Raw genomic sequence first — 16,031 nt, forward strand, 5'->3', positions numbered from 1 at the left:
CCACAAACCAACCTTTTCTGCATTATTTTCAATTTGTATTATTCGATTAACCTTTCTATAACACTCTAATACTTTTGAGCGAAAGCAAAAACATGGCGAGAGGCATTAGCACAGCGCCAGCTTCAACACTAGTTATCTATGGTATCGGGCTAAATTGGCAAATTCTGTCATCTCCCAAATAACAACATTGATGGTATCATTTGAAAGGTATTTTTCTAAGCTTTCGGAAAATTATAAAATCATTGAAATTGGATCCACGGAATTCAAGTTATGGCGACTGAACGAGTCCACTAACCAATTGATTAAACGGGGGACATGTACATGTAGTACATACCTGCACATTAATTTATACTATTCACTCACTCTAACACTTCTTGGGGGGTGGCTGTTCGATAGTCAATGGTATTATGGTCCTCCCCTTTATCTGCCGCCTCATGACCTCTGTCTTTTGACCCTCGCGACCTCTTCTTAGCGGCAGGATCCGGGGGTACAGGGGGACGATTGGAGGATCGTTTAGGAGTAGTGGGTGGTTCAGGGGGTGCCTTCCGCACAGGTACTTGACTCCTGCTGGGGGGAGGGGGTTGATAATTCACTTTTCGCATCATTTGATACTCTACTTACGTACAAGTTGATAATTCACTTTTTGATTATATACGCCATTAATTTTGATAAGTTATAGTTATTATGAACATTGCATACTCATTACACTTACTTCTTATTGGCTGATGGTGCAGTAGCCCCTCCCCCTCCAGTGGGCGGAGTGTCCTGGTTCATGTGCAGTATTGATGCCATGAGGTCGACGTGATGTTCCCTCATCTTAGTCAGTCTCTCCTCGTGACTAGTCAGCAGTTTAGTAATGGCAGATTCATGCTCTTTCTCTAGACTGGAGAATGCATCTCGTAACTGTCCATTATCCTTCTGTACACTGGGTGGGTGTGACAAGGGGGAGGGGCTTATTACAGTAACAGTGCAGATATTGAGAATGTTTATACAACAAATAGACAGCTAAACTAGCAATTCTCATAGCGAGACAATCTCAGTACAGACTACAGTGTACATACAAACCACCATACACACACACACTACACACATCCCTCCCCAAATTAAAGGGGTCCCCCTCCCTCCACTTACATAGCGAGCTGCTCAGCCATGTGTGTCAGTTCTCCGGAGAGTGCCCAACAAGTCTCGTACATCATGAGATAGCGGACACAGATATTCTGACCCATAGCATCGGCCCAATCCACCGGCTTCTGGTTCTCCCTGTCCGTGTGGACCATGCTGTAGCCAAAGTCCATGAGCAGCTGTGTGTGTGTGTGTGTGTGGGTGGTATGTGTGTGAGCGGTGTGGGGGTGTGTGTGGTATGTGTGTGTGTGTGTGTGGGTGGTGTGGGGGTGTGTGTGAGGAGGGGAGTGATACAGCTAGACTTAGAAACTAAATATCTAAAAACATGATTGCAGTTATCGTTGCTACAGTAGCTATACGATACACACGTTTCAGACTTGAGCAAGCACTTATTACACTAACAGCACACACCCACCCACTCACACATCCGCCCACTTACCTGTAGACAGTCGAGGTGTCCTCCCTGTGCGGCAAAGTGGGCGGGGGTCACACCAGACTCATCCAGTATCTCTGTCACTTCCGACTGTTCGTTCCTCTTCTTCACCGTCTTGAGAAGCCACTCAAGGCACTTGGCCTGTCATGTGATGAGCACGTATACCATAGGAATATCATGTGACAACTAGAATAATATAAATACTGTCAGTGTAGTATATAGTATACAAGAACAGTGGATTTTACTTAATTTTAATTTTGCGTCGAAATTCCAAAAATTGTTTGACAACAAATTACTCGTTACTCCCACTCGTTACAAGATTAGTACTCACAAATACAGTCTCTGTACAAATTGTTAGGGTATTAGCGTAACCAGGTTAGCCTGCAGCTGACTACATGAACAGTGTGGGCAGGAGCTAAGGTGTGTACATGTAGCTACAGCCTCAGCTCGTTAATCACTGTAGGTCACTATAAATATACTAGCTTATGTTTTATTATGTAATCAAAACTTGGAACAGTCTAAGTTAGCCCAGAGTTGTCTTAAGTGGCAATCTCGTTTCCTCGTAAACTAGGCCGGTGGTTAGTACCAACCACCACCACCACTGACTAGCGTGGGCACATCCCTGGGCCTAGGTTATTGGTCTCACTTGTTAATCAGTGGATTTGGCCGCTAAATACGAAAAATTACAGTCAGCAACTGTGTAATACTACTCTTAACTCTAGTTATGGCAGTCGACATTAGCGACTAAGTGTGGCCTGTGCTCAGTGTTATTAGTGGCTCACCTGTCCATGGAACGCAGCGTGATGCATGAGAGTCTCTCCCCCAGTGTCCCTCACTTGGAAGGGGATCTTAGCCTCCTCCACTAGCCATTGGAGACACTCTACTGAACCACCCTAGTGGAGGGGGGGCAATAGCAATCAACTATTAGGACTGAATGCAGAATTACATTCTCAATCTTCAATTAATTTCAAGGCACTCAATTTTTCGTAGACTGTCCAAACTGAACATTTCTAGATTTTCGAGGATAAGTTTCAAATACAGAAATGTCAGTGTCAAACGGACAACCAGTAACTGCCTATTAGTAAGTGTGTTCCCTGTACCTGTATAGCGAGCATGGCGGGTGTGGTGAATGAGTCATCTGGTATCTGCAGTGCGGAGGAGGGCAGTCCACTCTCCACTAGGAACTGTATGATGGGCAGGCGGCCATGGAGGGCAGCCTTGTGGGCCAGACTGAAGTGGTGCTCGTTACTACCGTACGTGTCCACCTCGTGACTGCTCAACATGTGATGCTATGTGGGGGGTAAGATATCATCATTCACATGGACTGTGGGTTGTATTAATCAATGGTTCTACAGCTGCATTATTTGCATTCCGTGGATCAAATTTCAAATCAAATTTCTTAGAAAAAAACCTTTCAAATGGTGTCATAATAAAATAAAATAAATTTTTTGCCATGGATTATAATAGCCGGATGGTCCAAAATAAAAAATGACAATTATGCAAATTTTTTGTTGAATATTATTTGAAAGATCCCTTTAAAATTGTACAAACAACTGTACTAAAGTTATAGCTGTTAAACTGCAACCCCCCTCCCCCCCCCCCCCCCCAATTCAAGCCCTTGTACGACAAATCCCGGGGCTCACCAGAGTCTTGATGTCTCCATTAGCAGCCGCCTCGTGTGCTAGACTAACATTGTTCTTAGAGAATGGTTCGTGTCTCGGCAGTTTGTTGGTCATGTGATGTGAGGGGGAGTATTGTTGTTGGTCTGATCTCATGTACTGCATACCAGGGGGAAGTCCTCTGTGGCTCATGTGATGCTCATGTGACCCAGGGTGGTGCTCATGTGATCCGATGTAATCGTGCGGTGGTGGCCTATAGCCGTGATGCGCTACAATGTATTGGTGGGGGGCGTGAGCCTGTGACGAGTGGGCGGCGTGGGCCTGTGAGGAGTGTGGGGGAGAGATGTGATGATGCCGACTAGCCGCTGCCTCGTACGCCATTGAGGGGTGGGCGGGATACATTCCAGTGTGAGTTGTGTAGGCTAGTTCTGCTCTGTGGGGATCGTACATGTAGCGATGGTCTTGCTGTGAGAGACTTGGAGGTGGTACAATGCCTTGTGTTATGCCCTGAGGTATGCCTTGAGGGGGTGGCTGTGATAGGCTAACGTAGGTAGGGTAGGGGTCTGCGTGATGGTGTGAGTGGTGTGGAGGGGGCGGATAATGGGCCTGCCCGCCAGATGGTGGGTGTGGTTTAGATTTTGATGGATCTGGTTTGAGCATCGGAATTTCTGAATGTGCAGAATCGGTTTGTTCTTCATCATTGATAATGGCCAACTCTTCCACACTTGAGCTACGAGAGTCACCCACTAATCGACCTTGTGATCCCTCTGCTATCGTGCCAGAGTGGGTGGGGCTTATCTTGGAGGCCCCGCCCACTGGGCTCGGACCTGCCGATCCGTTTGAACTACTTTTATCTTTGTCTTTATCATTCGTTGGTGAAGCATCTTTTTCGTTCTTTGTAGCCCCTCCAGAATGGTTTCCGTTTTGATTGAATTGCGATACTTTTAGAGCCACGTTAGTTCTAATCTGACGAACTGAATCTTCGCTGTCGATCTTTCTAGCTTCTAAAGTCCTCATAAGTTTTGATGGCTTCTGGTTGGTCGAATGTGAGTTTACGTGGTGACGTGTGTTTGGTATAGAGAGAGAAACTTTCCCCATCTGTACTGTAGTGGTACCTGCAGAATGTGTGGGAGGGGTGTAGAATGTGTGGGAGGGGGCAGAATGTGTGGGAGGGGGCAGAATGTGTGGGAGGGGTGCAGAATGTGTGGGAGGGGGCAGAATGTGTGGGAGAGGTGTAGAATGTGTGGGAGGGGGCAGAATGTGTGGGAGGGGTTGTATTAATAATTATTATTATTGTTGCATACGTATCATTTTATGACTGTCTCAGCTATTATATTACAAGAGGCAGAATCAGTAACTATAGCTAATTATATATAAGGTAAGTAACTATACAAGGTACATGTACACAGTAGATTGAAGTCTATTTGTGTTGAGTTTGACCTTCATAAAGTTGTCATAACTTTGTCATACATTACTGAAATTCAAAGTTTATATAATTATATACCATTGGATTCCTTGTTAAAAAGCGCTTCTATCTATATGCTGTAGAGCTGGTAAGCTCCAACCAGCTAAAAGTTAGCATTTTCCATGTAGAAGTCCCAGGCATACTTGTCCACCACATAAAGCATAAATGAAGCCATAATTGACCACATAACTTCCGGGGCCGAACTCAACGCAACTAGACTTCAGTGCCTATAACTATACATGTACATCTCTATACACCGTGCACACTCTAGCATTAAGGTACCACTACAGCGGGTAATCTTCGTTGGTGAAAATGTTTGTAGAACCAAAATGAGATGCTTAACTTTTAAATTTCCAAATATCAAATTTTCAGCAAATGAACATAATTATATAGCCCATGGTATTTTGTAGAAAATGGGCCAAAAAATGATTTGAACTACCTTAAATCTTAAATCTAAGCTTCCTTCAGAAAATCAATTGGGTCTCCAGAATTAATCAGATTTGGCACTTATTATATTGCATGGGGCTGTGTCTACGTACCTCTGTTGTTATGTTGAACCTTGACCTCCTCCTCCCCACCCTCACGCCCCACACTCCCCACAGCATGTATACTCTCAATCATGTGACGATGTATCTGTTTGCCGAGGGTACTGTTGGGGGTGGAGCTAGGACTGCTCTCCCCTGAGGGGGATCCCCTCTCTCCAGGATCAATTAACACCTGTGTGTGTGTGGGCGGGGAAACACGCGTGTAACAACACAGACACACATCTCACAGTTGGCAGTTTGTATTATTAATAGCTGTGTATAGGAATGGGAAGAAAAATTTTATGTACAATAGTTATCATTATAATTATAGCTACACAGTGGTTGGGCGTGGCTCTACCGTTCCTGACGGGAGGTCGGGTTGCAAGTCTATCTAGGATTTGTTCTGCGGCACTAGAGTGGCGCCCTATCAGATTGCAGCATTTTTCACGTGCTTGGTTACACTTCAGCAGAACAAATCCCAGATAAGCTTGCAACCCGACCTCCCGTCAGGGACGATAGAGCCACACCCAACTAGGTACACAGTACCAGTACATGTACATGTACATCATTTATAGGTACATGTACATGCATGTACTGTACATGGCCCTTTAGATGTAGAGTACAGGCCGGGGAGATACATGTCATGTACAGCATAAACATACATTGTACTTTACAATAGCTGTTGCCTGTGTTCAGTAGGTACACCTTTAATTCACTTCACGACAAAATTAATTAGATACTCACCTCGTTAGTGCCGTTATCGGGGGAGTCCCTGTTGCTATGGTGACCTGTCACTGTCGGGTACATCTTTGTTGGGACCAACTTGGAATTGACCACACCCATATTGTTGTTAGGGGCAACAGGATCGTACGAATACATTGAAGAATTTGATTGGCCATCTTGTATAATTGGACCATAAGAAGGCTTCCCTACACCACTAGGCCGAGGCACCCATTGATATTGCTGCCCACCTCCCCCTGAGGAAAGCTGACTCGGCGGTAATGGGCCGACCGTATGCTTCGGATAATGAAGATGGTGTGTTTCATACGGCTTCCTTGAACGAGGCGTCAATGTCACATGACCTGAAGGTACATGTTGCTGCAGTGTTCGTGGTCCAGTAGCAGATGAATTAAATCCAATTCTCTTTGTTGAGAAGTGAGAGTTTATTCGAGGGTGGGGATTTGGAGGTGGTGGTGGTGGGTGTGGTCTTGCATGTGACGATGGGAGGGGTGGGGGTTGTGATGAGGGTGGAGGGAGGTGTGAGTGTGTGGTGGGCGGAGATCGTGACGAGTGGTCAGAACCTGACGATACAGGACTCACTGAAGAGTGGTTGGGGCTCATCGAAGACCTGTGGTGTGGGTGTGTGTGTGTGAGTGTGTGTGTGTGTAGGTAATTACAGGAGACAATATACGATAACGATCAGATATCAGATAGGATTATAATAATGATCACTATATTTAGTTATTGCGGGCACTGGCAAACAATGTGACAAATACCTCAGTGCAAGGGAGGGCACGAGCATTCAATATTGTTACACTAGCTATTTAACGACATGTATTATTGTAGCATCAACTCAATCAGTGGGAGAGGTGGTTTTATTATTCTAGTAGCACCCGCCTCGTTGCTCTAGTGATGTGAAAACAATGAAACTATGGCCAGAGAACTACACCCAATAAAACCACAGTATTACTAAAAAGGTCACGATGTCCTCCCAACACACTCCTACTAATGAGGTATTCAGTCAATGCTACGTATGCTCGATACATTATTCTACTACGTACACTGTTACCTTGGTGACACGGTGTGGTTGCGTGGGTGTTGCTTGGACGTCATGTGATCTCCATCGTTTTCACATTCTTCTTCGGCTATCGGAGAAAACTGGTGTGTGTGTGTGTGTGTGTGTGTATGTGTGTGTGTGTTGGATGGATGGGTGTGTGTGTGTGTGTGTGTGTGTGTGTGTGTGTGTGGGTGGGTGTGGGTGTGTGTGGGGGTGGGTGGATGTTTAAACCCATACTCCCACAAACCATCTGGTCATTACAGCTACATGTAGTTCTGTAGTTTTGTATCCAACACAATCAACAACAAGTTAATGCACGTATAATTATACACTATGATCCAATAATTGAAAAGCTATTAATTTGGACTGACTAATTCAATCATCGCCCTCTTAGCGCCCACTTACATTACAACAACACATCAACCACCCACCACACACACACAAGTACTAGACAATGACCACATTAACCACCCACCACACACACACAAGTACTAGACAATGACCACATTAACCACCCACCACACACACACAAGTGCTAGACAATGATACAGAATGTACAGACAGTATAGTGTGATATTTACATATTGGACTGAACCATTGTCAATCCATCAGTAGTTACTTATTTCTCCACATCCACTTGTTATCAATATTTTATATAGAGATATACGTGAGTGTTTAAAAACAAAACAATCTTTTGGACAGAAATAAATTCAAAAACAGGGATAGTTGTACACGTTAACTATTATATAAGTGACGTGAGAGCCATGCAGTCTAGCCGGTCACATTGAAACCATAAGTAGCTCCCCAGACAAAGCTATTATTATAATCAGATTAAAATCATAATCAACGTGAGAACCAGTCTATGATATACCACACACACCTGCATGTGAGGAAGGTCATATAGACAATAAGCACCACGAGGAAGAAGCCAATAATGGAGGTCTCATGATCCCAATAATGGAGGTCTCATGATCGGAACAAGGAATTAATTTTTCCGGTTGATTAATGAGAGGTCATAACAGTCAGCCATACATGTATATATATATATAGTCCCGTCTAATCAATCACCCACCCACACCCACACACACCCACGCAAGCACACCCACACGTGTTCTTGCCGGCGTAGACCATCGAATAATTTGCTAAAATGCCCGCTGCACAAAATTAGCTATAAGCTATAGACTGACAACATGGCTGTGCTAGTCAAGCTAGTCAAGTAAAAGGCTTGCAAATTAATGGTATCCCTCACACACACACACACACACACACACACACTGGAGCATGTCATACGTCACACACACACACACACACACATCCACTGGAGCATGTCATACGTCACACACACACAAACACACACACATCCACTGGAGCATGTCATACGTCAGTGCCTAATCCTGCCACTACAAAGTGGATACCTCTAATACTCATTATTCCATGTTAGCTAGTCAAAGCTTCCTCTGAGCCAAGAGTGCAACACTAAATGCTTTTGTAGTCTCGTCAAATTCGGCCCAACTGCCCTCACAAATGGACACATTGATAGGTAATAACAATGCACTCAGTTAATGGCTAACGTAATATTTCCATGGGTACTATCAGATGAAAGGGTGTAGAGCACACGACTGACTGCATTGCTAGACACACAGCTCACACATGTGCAGACTAATAGCACCTAGTTAGGTTGGAGGCATGTACATGTACAGCTACACACATGAAGCATTGCACTGGTCGGTGGTGGTGGTTGGTACTAACCACCTCGTAGGCCTAGTTTGTAAGAGACGAATTTGTGCTCTGAATTGAGATTGCAGATTGAAAATATCGACCACTTATTTGGTCAATTCTAGTCACATTACCGGCTATTAAGCAATGTTTGCATAAGTTGGATCATTGTATCAAATGTCTGCAATGATGTTCTAAGTACAGAGTAGACCATAAACACACAGCCATGGTTATGTCTCAGGGCAGACCATGAACACACAGCCATGGTTATGTCTCAGGGCTGGTCTGTATACATGATCAAGTTGAGTGTATTGGATAACAGACCTAGTGGGGTAGGCCTGCGCCCACACTGCCTGTGTTGGGCCCAGCAGTCGGGTTAAGTTTCAGAGGTTTACAAAACAGATAAACCTAATCACACAAGCACAATATCAATTTTCAGGCTATAGTGTGTAAAAAGTAGTGATGGCTCAACAATAGGCTAGCAGCTAACAGTGAGGCAACAAAGGTTTCAGCAATTAAGTCGTTAATGTACATGCATGCGTGTACTGATATTAAAAAGCTATTGTGCACCACTTAAGCTCTCGATAACAATTACACTGTGGGTATCGACTACACACAACACACACACACACACAGCACCACTTAAGCTCTCGATAACAATTACACTGTGGGTATCGACTACACACAACACACACACACACACACACACAGAGCGGCTACCATAACATTCCATAGTGCACACACACCGCCATGCACACAGTGACTAGGATAATATTAAAAGGAGAAATAATCATTGAGAATAATATTATTATTAAGAAGGGGGATTCGTGTGTTGCCATGGTACTTGTGTAAGCTAGCGTACATTGCTATGGTTACAGCGTAGGCATTAACACAGGTAGGGCATGTCAGTAAGTACCCAGCACACACCAGTGCTTGTGTTCATCATATAACCCAGTCCCAATAGAGCTACAGAACATCTTATAGTGGGCAGGACAGTCTAAATGGAATTTATGCTAAGCATAACAGCATTTTCCCACATTAAGTACAATGTCCTAACCACTAAATGACAACTGCATTCAGTGTACGTGGGCATATAAGGATCCACATAACAAGACCACTTACCCAGGTAGCCAGGTAGCCAGCATATATCTATTGAGTGAACTCATTATGGCTCTTACTATTGAATGAAGAATTCTTTCCGGGAGGTCATAACTTCACTAAAAAGCAAACAATATCTAAACTAAGATATGCATTCTGTGGCTCTAGACAAAACCTACCTATCACTTGGTATGCTCAGATTAAAGTTCTGGAAGGGGTCAATTTCGACAAAAGACCATGATCGAACTATACATGTATAATAATTATAATAGTCTAGTCAAGTTTGACAAACTGCTTTCGGGAGCACAAAAGAGCGATTAATATTAAAACTAAGAGATGAATTCTGTAGCTCTAGACAAGGCCTATCACATGACATGCTCAGAGCAAAGTTCTGGAGAGGGACACTTCTATTCAGAGATCAGGTAGTTGGAGGGACCACAACAGCTTTCTCTACACATCTATATCATGAGAGGGGGATTCCAGCAGCACCCATAGTAACGCATCATTAATTAGTGGGTATGCCCCTGGCTATAATCAGCTGATTGATAGACTCACTGGCTTCCTGCTCCCCGGAGTGCGTGATACCTCCTCCATCCCCTCAGAGCTCGGGTAGTCACTGAAGTCACGACTGCTGGTCATATTTGCCTCTTTACTGTACGAGGGGGAGATAAACAATTATTATAAGCAGCTACTGAATCCTTTTCACCTCGTTTGAAATGTAAACATAAGTCAACCACTAGCTACAGTGTACACAGTGGGACCACACTCTAGAGCAGTCCGAATGGTTTCTACAGTGAGGTGAAAAGGGGGTCGTACATGTATAAACTGCTTCAGGGGGGGTCCATTCACTAGGGGGTTCAGCTCTTGTCTGGCTAATGGAATGCTTTGCAGTGGTGAGTGGGTGGTCACTATACTAACTATATCCCTGCAACTCTAAAGATTGACTGTCTCCCATCGTTCTTGTGGTATGCACACACAAAGGGCCAGTACTAATAGCTTCCTCAGAATAATGGCAGCTACCTAGGTAATCATATCATAATAGGTACTATACCAACTAGAGCTTTTAGGAGCAGACAGCTGAAACCCATTACCCTGCTAAGAGGTTACCCCACACACAGTGCCTGGGGCGATATCATTCCCTCGCTATAATTACAAACACTGTACACACACATGCAGGTCACTAATTATAGAGCCAGTCGAGTGGAAAATTGCACGTAACAAGTTCAGTGCACTCTATTTCACAGGAGATGTGTTTGCCATATCGTGAATATCGTTACAAGGTCTTGTCACCATGGGAAATGAAACTCGACCCAGCTAGGGTGCATATACACTGAGTGCAATATCATGTGCAATAGCACATCTGCTTATAAACAACAGCACAGGCAACACAGCTATAGTCAGCCTCAGTGATGTGGGAATTTTTGAGTGGTGGTTATTCTCAATCCTCAGATAAATATACAGACATTTTCCAGTGATACTTTTCGTCTAATGCTACCATTATTATGATGGGTATGTTTGTCTAGAGGTGGTTAGTACCAACCACCACCCCACTGACCAGTGTGGGCACATCCCTGGGTTTATACATGTACTGTATATCAGGTTTTGAATGCAATGTTATTTCGATTGCGAGTTGCACATTTTCGCAATCGAAAGAAACGCAAACAGTGAGCATGCGCATACAATTTCTCATGCATGCAATTTGCAATAGTTAGAAGTTAGTAAAGTAATCAATGCTTGTACAATTAACCTCGCATTCTAAACCACACTGTGTACATTCTGATAATCATTTATACAAATAGACAAATGGGTACAATTGAACTGTTAATTGGTGGCCTGTATTCATGTAGAGGTGGGCAAAAGGTTCAAAGTTCACAGCCTCTGAATATAAACACACTAGCCAATACGACTGACAAGGCACGTACACTCTTTGATCGATAACTTTAGCGACTTGACAGTATAAATATTTATATTGCTGAGAATTACAGAAATTTCAACTCTTAGAGATAAAGTATAACACCTTTAAAAGAGAGAGGGAATGACAGAATTAGGAGCCATACAAGTGCTTATAACAATAATGGCGAAAATTATAAAATCAAAATATGATCCCTCAAGTATGTATTAATGTAACCAAGAGTGCAGTTTATGCAGAGTTGATATACTTGCTACTACGATGATTTATTTTCTAGGGAGATGTGTTCTAGTACAAGAGAATTGGCACCAGCTCCCAACCCCCACCACACACACCCTCACACAACACACACACACCCTAACTAACGTTAATCAAAATAATAATATTTAATGGCATTTCTTCCTGGCATGACATTCCACGGGCTATTACTAAAAATAAGACTACACACAACTCCATGATCTAATAGTGGATGGCACATAAGCCGGGATATCATCATCATAGGGACATGAAGGGGATATATCCAGTTACAATAAGGATGAAATCAATCAGTGTACTTGTAAACACAAGATTGGAAAGGTAATTCTGAGATTACTGAATGGTTCAATCACTTTTGAAATCGAACAATCTAAACTCAAATTACGACCTCCCAAAAGGTAGCTACCAAAACGGCTGAAATTTGGAACAAAACCTAAGGCTTGTGAACGGACACAAACTTGTATAATAGTAAGGTACGTCTAGTGTGTCAGTGTACACGAGAGGAGGGGGGAAGAAAGGATTGCAGATATAGCATAACTGGATCAACCAGCCAGAGAGTGATGGCATGCTGGGAGATTAGTAACCATGAGGGAGGGTACATTTCACGCATTGAAAAAAATTCTTGAAGCACATACCAAGGAGGAGAGGGGTGGGTGGGAGTAGAGTAAGCACGTAGGCTGGGACCTAAACGTCATACTACTGTACCGATACAAATTGATATCTGATTGAAAAAAACAAAAATTAAAAATCAGCTATTAGTGGTCAGAGCTATACTAACAGGATGGGGAATATTGAGAGGTGTTTTGTTGCTAAGGAGTCTTGTTCACAGATCAATCACAGTCCCCCACCCTCCCCACACACTCTGATATGGACTTGATTCAATATAGGCTAGCAATAACAACCGTACCTACCATGGCTTCTAATCATCTGAAAACAGTAGCTAAGGCTTCCAAAGAGTGTAGGATTAAATATTAAGATAAGGTTTCTCAATTCAGATGAAAGGTCCTTAGTAGTCTACACTGGTGGGCATGCACAAGACCCCCACTCTCTCCCTTATCTTCCTCACAATACACCCAGGCTAGTGCATATTCACAGCAGTGTGTGGTGGTCACTGACACACACCGTGCAGTCTCCAACTAACCACAGAGCCATGAACACTATTACACCCTGTAGCACCATTGGACTATTCACAGAGGGTATCACACCAAACTATCTTTCTGATACACCACAAAGCTATAATTATTATAGAAAAAAATATGAATCTTCTTCAACAAGCCAGTTACCTAATCCTTGCTACAATACATGGTAGCCATTGATATCGTAATAGACAGACTAACTCACCAGTGTTATGCTTGGCTCCAGTTTAGCTTGTACAACTTGTACTTACTGGCTATAAAAGTACAGGCCTATATTAATAATGGCAGGCCTTGGATCAAGCCAGCATATTAAAAGGCTACTCCCACTGCATTCAACTTGTGGTTGCAACTACACAAAACCACAACTATTTGCCGTGCTATCCCGGTATGCATAACTCAATACAATGTACGTACATGTACATGTACTGTCTTATGGCACAGGGTATATTTATCAACATTACACGTTACATAAGCAGGTACTTAATCAGGAATGTATTAATTTATCCAGTGTGTGCATGCATTTGTAGGACTACAAAACATGCCTTTCAACAATCTGCTAGCCTTTGCTCACTTACCTATTAGCATTCCAGGCCTACCAACGGCTTCTAAACATGCTACAAATATGCATGCACCGCTCTGTAGCTAGCATGCATGGAAGAGAGCTCGTCAATATTGACAAGTGAGAGCCTAGATTTCGTTAAACTGTATACTGAGTGAATAAAGCCACCCACTTGAGTGGGTATACAAATTAAAATAAATCACAACACACATTGGCAGTAGGTGGTCATAACAACAGCATACCTCACACACCCCCCACCTAGCCTACTCTACCCCCCACCTCGCTAAACCACACAATACAAGCAACACTCACCTTTTATGCTTCCAGGCCATAATAATCTGCAAACAGCCGTCCCTCTGTGCTGTGTACCAGTGTAGTGCATATATAGCACGCCTATAAATTCATTGTCCAGCGCAGCAGCGTGTGCGTGTACGTGTATATTTATTTGCATACTAGCTCTGCTGGGGGGGGCGTAGCTGGTATTTATTGATTACAAAATTACTTTTGCCATGTGTTTTTCTTTTAATTAGAGCGACACCAACCAAACAGTCATGAATATCTTTATGAAAAAGATTCAACATTCCTTTGTGTTCCGGCAAAGAGCGTCATACATGTAAAAGTTTTTACACCTTACACATAAATTTCATGATAATAGATATACAGAGTCTAGAATTTAATGTTTGTCAGATGGGAAGACCTCAGCAATCATACATCTGACTCCGCCTCCTCCGAGAGTCTCAATGAGGTCGAGTGGTACAACCACACAACTGTCACAGTGAGACTGGAATACTGAGAGTTGCTCTGGCGTGAAGGAGGCGTGTGCTCGTGATGACATCACCAGGTGAGTGCGTCCATCCTGACCAGCCAGCTGTAGCACATTACCAGCAAACTCAGATACCTGTGTGTGTGTGTGGGTGTGTGTGTGTGTGTGTGTGTGTGTGTGTGGGTAGGTGTGTGTGCGTGTGTACGTGTGTGTGTGTGTGTTTGCAGTGTTGAGAGTTCCTACAAAGTACATAATAAATTGATCTAACTAATGTGTCGTATCATCTATTGTCTCGGTGGATGTATCAAAGCTACATAACAAAGCTATAATATAACATCATAACATACGCTACTATTGCTAATACACACAAGTCATGACAATTATTATGAACATTTTTGCATTAATTTTGCAATCACAGGGAAACTCAGAGTGGGAACTGATCGACCATGATTGTTGCTAAAAAAATCTAAAGTCTAAAATTACAGTGCGGTGTTAAACACAACGATAATTTGTTTACGGTCGTGTACAGTGGTTAACATTCTTAGCCACATTCTCAGGTAATCGCTAACCTCTCACCTGCTTCCCAGTAATGGCAACCACTTCTTTATTAGACTTCTTCAATGATTGCACCACATCCTCTCTCTCCACATTGTCCACTATACCCTCCAGACAAATGACAGCAAATCCATCACACACACTCAGAATAACGTTAGTGTGGTATACATCGTGAAGTTCTCCATCGTTCATTGGGGACAGTTTAGCTCTGAATGGAACAGAAGTGTATCCAAAGTCTTTACAAAATATATCCAATACTTCAACATTTGTACGTGGTGAGATGCAAGCGTAGGCGAGTTTGTTGACTCTGTCTAGGACCATGCTCCCAGTACCCTCGAGATACTTACCCTCTCGCTCATAGTGGCTGTAGTCGACAACACTTAAACTCAACGTTTCCTGCCAATATTTCACAATATCGAGATTGCGTTCAAGTTTTCTCTTGTCCGACAGCATAGGGTATACGACTAGCCTTGAAACGTTGTTGTCGTCGTGGTGAAAGGATAACCAATTGTTCGGAAACACCGCATCGGGCGAAACTTTTACTGTGTCTTCAAATATCTTCACTGCAATATTGACTTCTGTCAGCTTTGTGACAAGTGATTTGAACTCTTTGAGAGCACCCTCTTGTGCTTGGCTGTCAGTTAGGCCCTCGAGCTGGGCCTGGAACGCGTTGTCTCCCGCTGTTTCTTGGTTGTACTTGAAACAAGATGGTCTAATCAGCATGACACGATTAGTAACTTGAGATCGGGCTAGCTTATTAATTAGCAGTCTAGCCATGGCCATACAATCAGTACAGGACTGAGGTACGCGGTACCGTAGGTAGGATCATAGATAGAAGAGTACAAGTAAGATTGGCAACAGAAACCATAGATAAAAGAAACACAGTCTAGTGTACATACCTAGCCTCGATTCAAGGCCGATTAATCGGCCTTGAATCGAGGCTAGTACATACCAGTTGTGATAGCCTCCATACCAGGCCGCAATGGGTTTGTGATAGCCTCGATTACAGGACGCTTTCAAGGGCTGAAATAGAGGCTAGGAAGGCTATGGTTAGCCTCGATCCCAGGCCCTTTTCCATAGCGGCCTAGGATCGAAACCGA

General features: G+C 43.4%; 2 protein-coding genes across 5 annotated transcripts; both read right to left on the reverse strand.

Moving 5' to 3' along the window:
* Positions 1-344: 344 nt before the first annotated feature.
* On the reverse strand, positions 345-14,086 carry LOC135347048 (uncharacterized). 4 transcript variants are annotated; one of them, XM_064544878.1, is made up of 12 exons: positions 13,926-14,086; positions 10,310-10,406; positions 6,953-7,041; positions 5,908-6,511; positions 5,179-5,356; positions 3,199-4,289; positions 2,656-2,844; positions 2,338-2,448; positions 1,562-1,696; positions 1,132-1,301; positions 713-925; positions 345-564 (listed from the first exon to the last, which is right to left on the reverse strand). In XM_064544878.1, exons 1-12 carry the CDS (start codon positions 13,943-13,945, stop codon positions 360-362), a joined length of 3,102 nt encoding a protein of 1,033 aa, XP_064400948.1. In that variant the 5' UTR covers positions 13,946-14,086; the 3' UTR covers positions 345-359. The 4 variants fall into 4 exon arrangements, with proteins under 4 accessions (XP_064400948.1, XP_064400947.1, XP_064400949.1 ...); XM_064544877.1 differs by having other exon boundaries at positions 345-567; XM_064544879.1 differs by lacking the exon at positions 13,926-14,086 and adding an exon at positions 13,260-13,421 and having other exon boundaries at positions 345-567.
* A 111-nt stretch (positions 14,087-14,197) lies between these two features.
* Positions 14,198-15,827, reverse strand: LOC135347057 (uncharacterized). Its single transcript, XM_064544898.1, has 2 exons — positions 14,953-15,827; positions 14,198-14,511 (listed from the first exon to the last, which is right to left on the reverse strand). Exons 1-2 carry the CDS (start codon positions 15,712-15,714, stop codon positions 14,287-14,289), a joined length of 987 nt encoding a protein of 328 aa, XP_064400968.1. The 5' UTR covers positions 15,715-15,827; the 3' UTR covers positions 14,198-14,286.
* Between the last annotated feature and the right edge of the window lie 204 nt (positions 15,828-16,031).

This window comes from Halichondria panicea, chromosome 13 (assembly GCF_963675165.1).
Source record: "Halichondria panicea chromosome 13, odHalPani1.1, whole genome shotgun sequence".
Classification (NCBI taxonomy): Eukaryota; Metazoa; Porifera; class Demospongiae; order Suberitida; family Halichondriidae; genus Halichondria; species Halichondria panicea.